Raw genomic sequence first — 13,146 nt, 5'->3', positions numbered from 1 at the left:
AAAAGTAAGGCGTAACATTCATTTTTCTACATTTTTCGTTTACTAAGTGGTGTTAATCATCTCCTTTTTGTTTTTCTCCCAACAATAGAACATTGCTGTGCTGCAGCACAAAATACATGGGACAGATGGCACTGTGAAAACATATTACTGCAGGGCTCGACAACATCTGCCGAGCTCACCGGCCAGTTAATCAAGCTTTCAAATTCACCTTTCAGCAGGACAATAATCTAATCTACACTGGAGTTCCTTACCAAAATGACATTGAATGTTCCTGAGTGGTCTAGTTATAGTTTTGACTTAAATCGGCTTGAAAATCTACAGAAAGACTTGAAAATGGCTGTCTAGCAATGATCAACAACCAACTTGACAGAACTTGAAGAATTTTTAAAAGAATGTCAAATATTGTACAATCCAGGTGTGCAAAGCTCTTAGAGACTTGCCCAGAAAGACTCACAGCTGTAATTGCTGCCAAAGGTGATTGATTCTAACACAACTCAGGGTTGTGAATACTTACGTAAATGAGATTTCTGTATTTCATTTTCAATACATTAATGAAACATGTTTTCACTTTGTTATTATGGGGTATTGTGTGTAGATGGGTTAGGAAAAAAATAAATATTTCTGCAATTTTGAATTCAGGCTGTAACAAAACTAAATGTGGAATAAGTCTTTGAAGGCGCTGTAACTTGCTTTCCTGTGATCTTGGCCCGGGCCAGTAGTTTTCACTTGGTACTGGCCCGGTGTGCCACTGGCAAATTTACCTGTAAGTCAAGCCCTGTACTGTTTAAAGCCTACTTCAATAATAACCTTAAACCATTCCTATTCATGGACGTAGATACACAATAAATATTTTTCCTGGTGACTGAACTTCCTGCTTTGTGCGTTCCAGGAGTTGGGGCCTCGTCTGGCGGCCATGCTGAACTTTAACCTCCAGCAGCTGTGCGGGCCCAAGTGCCGGGACCTGAAGGTGGAGAATCCAGAGAAGTACGGTTTTGAGCCCAAGAAGCTCCTAGACCAGCTTACTGACATTTACCTGCAACTTGACTGTGCCCGCTTCGCCAAGGCCATCGCCGACGACCAGGTAAACTGTAGTAGTCGCATACCTGGGTTTCAAATACTTTATTTGTGCTTGTTTGAGCTCGCCTGACTTAATAAATCAATAGAAAAGTCCCAAAACTGCAAACCCCGCCCATCTGGCAAGTATGAACCCATGTCTGAGTAGAAGTAGGCTCCATTAAATGTTTGTATGCATGCTCTACTGCAGGGTTCTTCAATTCCGGTCCTGGAGGGCCGAAACACCTCTGTTTTTCATCCTCTCCTTCTAATCAGGGGCTAATTCACACTAGGACACCAGGTGAGTGCAATTAACTACCAGGTAGAAATAAAAAACAGAAGTGTTTCGGCCCTCCAGGACCGGAATTGAAGAACCCTGCTCTACTGTATGTATTTTCTATACTGTATAACTTTGTTTACTGATGTATGACCAGAAATATTTAAAATGTATGACGAATACATTAATCTCAACTAATCTAAACCCCTGCTAAATAAAGATCTTTATACATTAAAATAACTCCGCAGGAAAGACCTTACTGCAGCCTAACTGAATATTGTGTACACATAGCAGGGAATCAAGAAGTAAAAGCAGTTCTACAGTCCCATGAAGCCCTGATTGGTGAAGTACTGTAGAGACTGTAGTCCTCCTGGCAGGTTCTCCTATCTCAGCCAATTAACTCTGTAGTTCTGTCAGAGTCGTCATTGGGTTCTTGGTCACCTCCCTGACCAAGGTCCTTCATGCCCGGTTGCTCAGTTTGGTCGGACGGCCAGCTCTAGGTAGACTCTGGGTTGTTCCATATTTTTTTTAATTTCCCAATGATGGAGACCACTGTGCTCTTGGAAACTTCCAACACTCTAGAAATTGTTTTAGACCCTTCCCCAGATACAGTACAGTGCCATCGGAAAGTATTCAGACCCCCTTCACTTTTTCCACATTTTGTTACGTTACAACCTTATTCTAAAATGGATTGAATAAATAAAAATCCTCAGTAATCTACACACAATACCCCATAATGACAAAGCGAAAAGTTTTTGCAAATGTATTTAAAAAACAACAACAGATACCTTATTTACATAGGGATTCAGACCCTTTGCTATGCGACTCAAAATTGAGCTCAGGTGCATCCTGCTCCATTGATCATCCTTGAGATGTTTCTACAACTTGATTGGAGTCCAACTGTGGTAAATTCAATTGATTGGACATGATTTGGAAAGGCACACACCTGTCTATATAAGGACCCACAGTTGACCGTGCATGTCAGAGCAAAAACCAAGCCATGAGGTCGAAGGAATTGTCCGTAGAGCTCCGAGACCGGACTGTGTCGAGGCACATTTCTTCAGCATTGAAGGTCCCAGAGAACACAGTGGCCTCCATCATTCTTAAATGGAAAAAGTTTGGAACCACCGAGACTCTTCCTAGAGCTGGCCGCCCGGCCAAACTGAGCAATCGGGGGAGAAAGGCCTTGGTCAGGGAGGTGACCCAGAACCCTATGGTCACTCTGACAGAGCTCTTGAGTTCCTCTGTGGAGATGGGAGAAACTTTCAGAAGGACAACCATCTCTGCAGCACTCCACCAATCAGGCCTTTATGGTAGAGTGGCCAGACAGAAGCCACTCCTCAGTAAAAGGCACATGACAGCCCGCTTGGAGTATGCCAAAAGGCACCTAAAGGACAAGATTATCTGGTCTGATGAAACCAAGATTTAACTCTTTGGCCTGAATGCCAAGCATCACGTCTGGAGGAAACCTGGCACCATCCCTACGGTAAAGTATGGTGGTGGCAGCATCATGCTGTGGGGATATATTTCAGTGGCAGGGACTGGGAGACTAGTCAGGATCAAGGGAAAGTTGAATGGCGCAAAGTACAGAGAGATCCTTGATGAAAACCTGCTCCAGAGCACCCAGGATCTCAGACTGGGGCAAAGGTTCACCTTCCAACAGGACAACAACCATAAGAACACAGCCAAGACAACACAGGAGTGGCTTCTGGACAAGTCTCTGAATGTCATTGAGTGGCTCAGCCAGAGTCCGGACTTGAACCCAGTCGAACATCTCTGGAGAGACCTGAAAATAGCTGTGCAGCAACATTCCCCATCCAACCTGACAGAGCTAGAGAGGATCTGCAGAGAGGAATGGGAGAAACTCCCCAAATACAGGTGTTCCAAGCTTGTAGCGTCATACCCAAGAAGACTCAAGGCTGTAATCACTGCCAAAGGTGCTGCAACAAAGTACTGAGTAAAGGGTCTGAATAATAATGTCAATGTGAGATTTCAGTTTATTTTATTTTATACATTTGCAAAAATGTCTAAACCTGTTTTTGCTTTGTCATTATGGGGTATTGTGTGTAGATTGATGAGGGAAAAAACAATTTAATCAATTTTAGAATAAGGCTGTAACGTAACAAAATGTGGAAAAAGTCAAGGTCTACTTTCCGAATGCACTGTAAATGCTTCATCACAATTCTCTGAGATCTACGGACAGTTCCTTGGACTTCATGGTCGTTTCTGCTCTGACATGCACTGTCAACTGTGGGAGCTTTTATAGACAGGTGTGTTTCTTTCTAAATCATGTCCAGACAATTGAATTGGCCACAGGTGGACTCCAATCATGTTGTAGTGACATATCAAGGATGATCAACGGAAATTGGATCCACTTGAGCCCAATTTGTAGTGTCATAGCAAAGGGGTGTGAATACTTATGTAAATTAGATTTCTGTATTTCATTTTCAATAAATTTGCTTACATTTCTAAAAACATGTTTTCACTTTGTCTTTATGGGTTATTTGTGTGTGTGTGTGTGTGTGTGTGTGTGTGTGTGTGTGTGTGTGTGTATGGGTAAACAAATATATATGTAATACATTTTGAATTCAGGCTGTAACACAACATAATGTGGAATAAGTCAAGGGGTATGAATACTCTCTAAAGGCACTGTACAGCATTTTAGATTTGAGATATTCATAATAGGCGACAGTACAGAATATCATATTTTATTTGAGGGTATTTTCATATACATCTGTTTTTACCCTTTAGAAATTAAAGCACTTTGCCTTCAGAAAGTATTCATACTCCTTGACTTATTCCACATTTTGTTATGTTAGTCTGAATTTAAAATGGATTAAATTGAGATGTTTTGTCACTTGCCTAAACACAATACCCTATAATGTCAAAGTGGAATTATATTTTTAGAAATGTTTACAAATTAAAATAAAAATGAACAGCTGAAATGTCTTGAGCCAATATGTACAGTATTCAACCCCTTTGTTATGGCTAGCATAAATAAGTTCAGGAGTAAAAATGTGCTTAACAAGTCAGTTGCATGGACTCACTCTGTGTGCAATAATAGTGTTTAACAAGATTTTTGAATGACTACCTCATCTCTGTACCCCACACATACAAGTTTCTGTAAGGTCCCTCAGTCGAGCAGGGAATTTCAAACACAGATTCAACCACAAAGACCAGGGAGGTTTACCAATGCCTCGCAAAGAAGGGCACCTATTGGTAGATGGGTAAAAAAATGTAAAAACCAGACATTGAATATCCCTTTGAGCATGGTGAAGTTATTAATTACACTTTGGATGGTGTATCCATACACCCAGTCACTACAAACATACAGGCGTCCTTCCTAACTCCGTTGCCGAAGAGGAAGGAAACCGCTCAGGGATTTCACCGTGAGGCCAATGGTGATTTTAAAACAGTTAAAGAGTTTAATGGCTGTGATAGAAGAAAATTGAGGATGGATCAACATCATTGTAGTTACTCCACAATACTAACCTAATTGACAGAGTGAAAAGAAAGAAGCCTGTACAGAATAAAAATATTCCAAAACATGCGACTTGGCGCTAAAGTAATACTGCAAAAAAATGTGGCAATGCAATTTACTTTTTGTCCTGAATACAAAGTGTTATGTTTGGGGTAAATCCAATACAACACATTACTGAGTACCACTCTCCATATTTTCATGCATAGTGGTGGATGCATCATGTTATGGGTATGCTTGTAATCGTTAAGGACTGGGGAGTTTTTCAGGTTGAAAAGAAATGGAATGAAGCAAAATCCTAGAGGAAAACCTGGTTCAGTCTGCTTTCCACCAGACACTGGAAGATTAATTCACCTTTCAGCAGGACAATAACCTAAAACACAAGGCTAAATCTATACTGGAGTTGCTTACCAAGATGACAGTGAATGTTCCTGAGTGTCCGAGTTACAGTTTTGACTTAAATCTACTTGAAAATCTGTCAAAACCTGAAAATGGTTGTCTAGCAATGATCAACAACTGATTTGAAAGAGCTTGAATAATTTTTGTAAGAATAATGGGCAAATATTGCACAATCCAGGTGTGGAAAGCTCTTAGAGACTTACCTAGAAAGCTATAATCGCTGCCAAAGGTGCTTCTACAAAGTATTGACTCAGGGGTGTGAATACTTATGTAAATGAGATATTTGTGTATTTCATTATCAATACATTTGCAAACATTTCTAAAAACATGTTTTCACTTTGTCATTATGGGGTTATTGTGTGTAGATGGGTGAGAAAATATATTTAATCCATTTTGAATTTGGGCTGTAACACAACAAAATGTGGAATAAGTCAAGGGTTATGAATACTTTCCGAAGGCACTGTATATAGTCCCCCAAGGGTCGTTGCACCTCAAAAAACACAGAGGATTTCGACACCCATCTCAGATTGTTCTGAAATAGTTTCTGTAGTTAGAAAGAGATAAGATTAACATTCCTGAAACATTATTTTGTTTAAATGTAATTTGATCTGAGAAATTAAGCTAATTGATTGCACCCAAATTAGCCCTTTTTTAATTTATAGGATTCATATAATGTTCAATAAATATAGTACCTAACATCCGATTTGGACCATAATTCTTCCTAACAATGAGTAAGATATGAGGAATCCAATAAAATGATCAAAGGCCTCCCACGGATACCCCAACCCAACAACCAGTATACTGTAACCGTTCTCTGTCTGACAAGTAGTATGGAGGCTTGGAGTATTGCTTCTTCATCCTATGAAATGTATTCCCTCTGCGTCTGGTGACGTTTCTTCCCCCCTGTTCAGAGAAATTTGCCATTGAAGTTGATTGCATTATTTACCATAAATGAATGTTAAGTACCAGGTTTTGCCCACTAAATGCCTCTGTTCCAGCTACTGCCACACCCTTTTAACCATTTTGTTGGTCTCTCGTGTTTAAAATGGATCACAACATTTTCTTTTAAACTTTGTCTCCAGGAAACGGCCCATCTGTGTGTGGTTTATTCCTTTCAAAAAAGTTCTGGATTAGTTAGACCATTCCTGGCGAAAAAGCAAGCCATTAGGCTACAGTAGTTCTAATGGTTTCAATATTATGGTCTTTAATAATGGTAAAAGTCCCAAACACACACACAGTATAGTGGAATTTGTCCAAATACTTATGACTTATTCACCTGGGGGGGGAACTAGATACACAAAGTGCTTTCATTTCTAAATGGTAAAACAGATATGTATGAAAATACCCTGAAATAAAAGGTGACATTCTGTACTGTCGCCTTGAATAAAACATTTGATCTCAAATCCAAAATGCGGGGAGGGATCTACTGTTGCAGAACGTTTTGCTATGGTGTGCAGTAATGAATACTCCTAAGGCTTACATGGTGTTCTTTCTCTCCCCTTTCCAGCGGTCATACAGCCGAGAGCTCTTTGAGGAAGTGATTTCCAAGATGAAGAAAGCCGGCATCAAGTCCACCATCGCCATTGAAAAATTCAAGCTGCTATCGGAGAAGGTGGAGGAGATAGTCGCCAGGAACTCTCAGTCCGAAATGGACTACAGTGACGCACCTGATGAGTTTAAAGGCAAGTGTTCAACCTTTCCAGTGTTCAAACTCGAAAGTGTTTAAAATCACTTTCTAGTGTTCAAAACTGGCAAGTTTTGGAACTTCAAAAATATATTTTTATTTTGAGTTACTAATTGCCCTTGACCGCAGTGGCATGTTCATTTGGATGCAACGTCGCAGTAAGATTTGGCACAGTCCTCTATTCCACATTAGGCCTACTACAGCACCGTGTCTGTTCTGTACATTACGTATCTATCTGCAATGTTCTGAACGTCCGTAGGATTTTTTCATAATGAGTAAGACCAGGACTTGGGTCAAAAGAGCTGACTTCAATCAGTTCGATTGGGACGTAAAAGGAAGACCCTCTATCGTGGTAAAATTCCGGACATTTTGTGAGTAATGAGGGTCACACAGACAGCGTCCTTTAGTTGCCTTTTGGCAAACACCAAGCAGGCTGTCATGTGCCTTTTACTGAGGAGTGGCTTCCACCTGGCCACTCTACCATAAAGGCCTGATTGGTGGAGTGCTGCAGAGATGGTTGTCCTTCTGGAAGATTCTCCCATCTCCACAGAGGAACTATGGAGCTCTGTCAGAGTGACCATCGGGTTCTTGGTCACATCCCTGACCACGGCCCTTCTTCCCGATTGCTCAGTTTGGCTGGGCGGCCAGCTCTAGGAAGAGTCTTGATTGTTCCAAACTTCTTCCATTTAAGAATGATGGAGGCCACTGTGTTTACATTTACATTTTAGTCATTTAGCAGACGCTCTTATCCAGAGCAGACGCTCTTATCCAGAGCGACTTGCATACATTATTATCCAGAGTGAGTGCATACATTATTATTTATACTGGCCCCCTGTAGGAAATGAACCCACAACCCTGGTGTTGCAAATGCCATGCTCTACCAACTGAGCTACATCCCTGCCGACCATTCCCTCCCCTACCCTGGACGCGCAGGGCCAATTATGCGCCGCCCTATGGGTCTACGACAGAGCCTGGATACGAACCAGGATCTCTAGTGGCACAGCTAGCACTGCGATGCAGTGCCTTAGACCACTGCGCCACTCGGGAGGTGTTCTTGGGGACCTTCAATGCTGCAGACATTTTTTGGTACCCTTCCCCAGATCTGTGCCTCGACACAATCCTGTCTCGGAGCTCTACAGACAATTCCTTCATGGCTTGGTTTTTGCTCTGACAAGCACGGTCAACTGTGGGACCTTATATAGACAGGTGTGTGCCTTTCCAAATCATGTCCAATCAATTGAATTTACCACAGGTGGACTCCAATGAAGTTGTAGAAACGTCTCAAGGATGATCAATGGAAACAGGATGCACCTGAGCTCAATTTTGAGTCTCATAGCAAGGGGTCTGAATACTTATGTAAATAAGGTATTTCTGTTGTATTTTTTATGCATTTTCAGAATGTCTAAATGGGGTATTGTGTGTAGATTGATGAAGGAAAACAATTATTTAATCAATTTTAAAATAAGGCTGTAACATAAAAAAAAGGGAAGTGGTCTGAATACTGTCCGAATGCACTGTATATGCTATGTGTAATGTGAATAACATTTACCATTAGACCATACATCGAATAATAATTCAAGGAATATTACTCAGAAATATACTGTTTGTATCCATTTCAAAGTAATCAGATGTATTACAGTTATGTAATAAGAATACTATTATCAAATGGTACGTACCAGAAGTATTCAATGTCAAAAGATACAAAATATCTCAAAGTATAAAATACACTATTGTGTAACGGAACACTACACCAGGAGAGTGGTTTACAATGGCTCCATGTGCAAAGTTTCCACCCATCTTTTATTCTTCCCAGAGCGCCAAATCTCAGTATCTCCCATCGTCTAATTCTAATCACTTTGTTTGGCCAAAACAATAAACAAAAGGCATAAAAGCACCACACGCATTCTTCAACCTCAATTATCTAAATGATAGGACATCTGTGTCGCTCCCTCTTTGAACTGACCGCCGTCCGACAAACAGATTAAGACAGTAACTCGGTAAAAATACATCTATAGCACTTACAATATAAGAAAACCTGTCAAAATTCACAGCTGGTTATGAACTCTTGAAACAATCCAAACACGACAATTTAATTCACACAGTAACATTAATTTAGTCTATTCAAGTTTTCATCTGTCTTCACACCACCGTCGGTGTCCGTGCTCCCAGGGAACGTCCCGCCACGGATAAGGTGTGTTTGACTTTTGTGATAGCGAACATATGGTCAGCCATCCAGACAATGCCATAAATCGCGATTGAGTCCTCACATGTAACATAAAACGTGTAACATATAAAACCCTCTACCACAGTACAGCCACCTCTCGACATTTCAATAAAGGACACAACTTTTAATTTAAAGATAATTAATTACATTATCTTAATCAAGATTTCTTTGCATACGTTTCTGAAGTCTGTGCTTTGATTTGAGCATAGACACATGCATGCAAAAATAATTGCAGAGAACTTAATAACAATGTCTGAAGAGAGGAATGTATATTTAGATTTTATGAATTTCATTTTAATTGAAGATAAAATGTAATTTTATCTTTGTTTGTCTGTGTATGTGTGTGTCCACAGACCCTCTGATGGACACCCTAATGACTGACCCTGTGATACTGCCCTCTGGGAACATCATGGACCGAGCCATCATCCTCCGCCACCTTCTCAACTCCTCCACTGACCCCTTTAACAGACAGCCTCTCAACGAAAGCATGCTGGAGTCACGTATGTACACACACACACACACACAGCATGGTCTTCCAGTCAACAGTTGGTCACATAAAGAAAAAAGGGGACCAGCACTCGATAACTGCAATTTAAGTCTTTGTTTATTTTCCATTTTCTTTTAGGCAACATGTCCTACTATCAATCAATCAATTTTATTTTATATAGCCCTTCTTACATCAGCTAATATCTCGAAGTGCTGTACAGAAACCCAGCCTAAAACCCCAAACAGCTAGTAATGCAGGTGTAGAAGCACGGTGGCTAGGAAAAACTCCCTAGAAAGGCAAAACCTAGGAAGAAACCTAGAGAGGAACCAGGCTATGAGGGGTGGCCAGTCCTCTTCTGGCTGTGCCGGGTGGAGATTATAACAGAACCATGCCAAGATGTTCAAAAATGTTCATAAGTGACAAGCATGGTCAAATAATAATCAGGAATAAATCTCAGTTGGCTTTTCATAGCCGATCATTAAGAGTTGAAAACAGCAGGTCTGGGACAGGTAGGGGTTCCATAACCGCAGGCAGAACAGTTGAAACTGGAATAGCAGCAAGGCCAGGCGGACTGGGGACAGCAAGGAGTCACCACGGCCGGTAGTCCCGACGTATGGTCCTAGGGCTCAGGTCTCTCAGTTGGCTTTTCATAGCCGATCATTAAGAGTTGAAAATAGCAGGTCTGGGACAGGTAGGGGTTTCGTGAGCCGCAGGCAGAACAGTTGAAACTGGAATAGCAGCAAGGCCAGGCGGACTGGGGACAGCAAGGTGTCATCATGCCCGGTAGTCCTGACGTATGGTCCTAGGGCTCAGGTTCTCAGAGAGAAAGAGAGAACGAGAGAATTAGAGAGAGCATACTTAAATTCACACAGGACACTGGATAAGACAGGAGAAGTACTCCAGGTATAACCAACTAACCCCAGCCCCCGACACATAAACTACTGCAGCATAAATACTGGAGGCTGAGACAGGAGCGGTCCGGAGACACTGTGGCCCCATCCGAAGAAACCCCGGACAGGGCCAAACAGGAAGGATATAACCCCACCCACTCCGCCAAAGCACAGCCCCCGCACCACTAGAGGGATATCCCCAACCACCAACTTACAATCCTGAGACAAGGCCGAGTATAGCCCACAGAGGTCTCCACCACAGCACAAACCAAGGGGGGCGCCAACCCAGACAGGAAGATCACGTCAGTAACTCAACCCACTCAAGTGACGCACCCCTCCCAGGGACGGCATGAAAGAGCACCAGCAAGCCAGTGACTCAGCCCCTGCAACAGGGTTAGAGGCAGAGAACCCCAGTGGAGAGGGGAACCGGCCTGGCAGAGACAGCAAGGGCTGTTCGTTGCTCCAGCCTTTCCGTTCACCTTCACACTCCTGGGCCAGATTACACTCAATCATATGACCTACTGAAGAGATAAGTCTTCAGTAAAGACTTAAAGGTTGAGACCGAGTCTGCGTCTCTCACATGGGTAGGCAGACTGTTCCATAAAAATGGAGATCTATAGGAGAAAGCCCTGCCTCCCGCTGTTTGCTTAGAAATTCTAGGGACAATTAGGAGGCCTGCGTCTTGTGACCGTAGCGTACGTATTGGTATGTACGGCAGGACCAACTCGGAAAGATAGGTAGGAGCAAGCCCATGTAACGCTTTATAGGTTAACAGTAAAACCTTGAAATCAGCCCTTGCCTTAACAGGAAGCCAGTGTAGGGAAGCTAGCACTGGAGTAATATGATCAAATTTCTTGGTTCTAGTCAGGATTCTAGCAGCCGTATTTAGCACTAACTGAAGTTTATTTAGTGCTTTATCCGGGTAGCCGGAAAATAGAGCATTGCAGTAGTCTAACCTAGAAGTAACAAATGCATGGATTAATTTTTCTGCATCATTTTTGGACAGAAAATTTCTGATTTTTGCAATGTTACGTAGATGGAAAAAAGCTGTCCTTGAAACAGTCTTGATATGTTCGTCAAAAGAGAGATCAGGGTCAAGAGTAACTAGCATACCTTATTAACTGTTAAGGTCCCCAGGGGGTTGTGGTCACGTTTTGCTGTGTCATTGTGTCTTTATTCACAGTCCCTGAACTGAAGGAGAGGATCCAGGCATGGATGAGAGAGAAGCAAGGCCAGGGACGTTTCCTCTAGTGACACCCCCAACCCCCAACTCCGGGGGTAAGGGATGTTACCACCACACCTGAATTCAATACCATCAACAACAACAAAAAAGACAAAAAAACCTGATGAGATTTTTCTCCCTTTATCCTTATTTTCTCGGATCGTCATCTAAAGGCCCTTGGCGCTAAAATGAAACAATAAAATTACGACTTTTAAAAGGTTTTTGCTCATGACTTTGTGTGTATATATCTACATACAGTTGAAGTCGGAAGTTTGCATACACTTAGGTTGGAGACTTTAAAACTCGTTTTTCAACCACTACACACATTTCTTGTTAACAAACTATAGTTTTGGCAAGTCGGTTAGGACATCTATATCTACTTTGTGCATGACAAGTAATTTTTCCAACAATTGCTTACAGACATATTATTTCACTTATAATTCACTGTATCACAATTCCAGTGGGTCAGAAGTTTACATACACTGAGTTGACTGTGCCTTTAAACAGCTTGGAAAATTCCAGAAAATGATGTCATGGCTTTAGAAGCTTCTGATAGGCTAATTGACATCATTTGAGTCAATTGGAGGTGTACCTGTGGCTGTATTTCAAGGCCTACCTTCAAACTCAGTGCCTCTTTGCTTGACATCATGGGAAAATCAAAAGAAATCAGCCAAGACCTCAGAGAAATTGTAGACCTCCACAAGTCTGGTTCATCCTTAGGAGCAATTTCCAAACGCCTGAAGGTACCACGTTCATCTGTACAAACAATAGTACGCAAGTATAAACACCATGGCACCACGCAGCCGTCATACCGCTCAGGAAGGAGACGCGTTCTGTCTCCTAGAGATGAACGTACTTTGGTGCAAAAAGTGCAAATCAATCCCAGAACAGCAGCAAAGGACCTTGTGAAGATGCTGGAGGAAACAGGTGCAAAAGTATCTATATCCACAGTAAAACGAGTCCTATATCGACAGAACCTGAAAGGCCGCTCAGCAAGGAAGAAGCCACTGCTCCAAAACCGCCATAAAAAAGCCAGACTACAGTTTGCAACTGCACATGGGGACAAAGATCATACTTTTTGGAGAAATGTCCTCTGGTCTGATGAAACAAAAATAGAACTGTTTGGCCATCGTTATGTTTGGAGGAAACTGGGGGATGCTTGCAAGCCGAAGAACACCATCCCAACCGTGAAGCACAGGGGTGGCAGCATCATGCTGTGGGGGTGTTTTGATGCAGGTGAGACTGGTGCACTTCACAAAATTGATGGCATCATGAGGAAGGAAAATGATGTGGATATATTGAAGCAACATTTCAAGACATCAGTCAGGAAGTTAAAGCTTGGTCGCAAATGGGTCTTCCAAATGGACAATGACCCCAAGCATACTTCCAAAGTTGTGGCAAAATGGCTTAAGGACAACAAAGTCAAGGTATT

The 13,146-nt window shown here is 42.0% G+C and overlaps 1 protein-coding gene across 4 annotated transcripts in view; it reads left to right on the top strand.

Annotated features, from left to right (window-relative positions):
* Positions 1-11,935, top strand: part of LOC121546010 (ubiquitin conjugation factor E4 B) — a 101,482-nt gene extending 89,547 nt beyond the window's left edge. For all 4 annotated transcript variants that reach the window (XM_041856973.2, XM_041856975.2, XM_041856974.2 and 1 more), the window contains 4 exons: positions 890-1,081; positions 6,715-6,889; positions 9,469-9,615; positions 11,676-11,935. In XM_041856973.2, the coding sequence (XP_041712907.1) occupies positions 890-1,081; positions 6,715-6,889; positions 9,469-9,615; positions 11,676-11,743 (582 nt within the window). In that variant the 3' untranslated portion in view covers positions 11,744-11,935. The remainder of the gene's footprint in view (positions 1-889; positions 1,082-6,714; positions 6,890-9,468; positions 9,616-11,675) is intronic.
* Positions 11,936-13,146: the final 1,211 nt, after the last annotated feature.

The sequence above is a fragment of the Coregonus clupeaformis genome, chromosome 30 (genome assembly GCF_020615455.1).
Source record: "Coregonus clupeaformis isolate EN_2021a chromosome 30, ASM2061545v1, whole genome shotgun sequence".
NCBI lineage: Eukaryota > Metazoa > Chordata > Actinopteri > Salmoniformes > Salmonidae > Coregonus > Coregonus clupeaformis.
The sequence above is the reverse complement of the archived record's forward strand: the minus strand, read 5'-3'. Positions and strand labels throughout refer to the sequence as shown.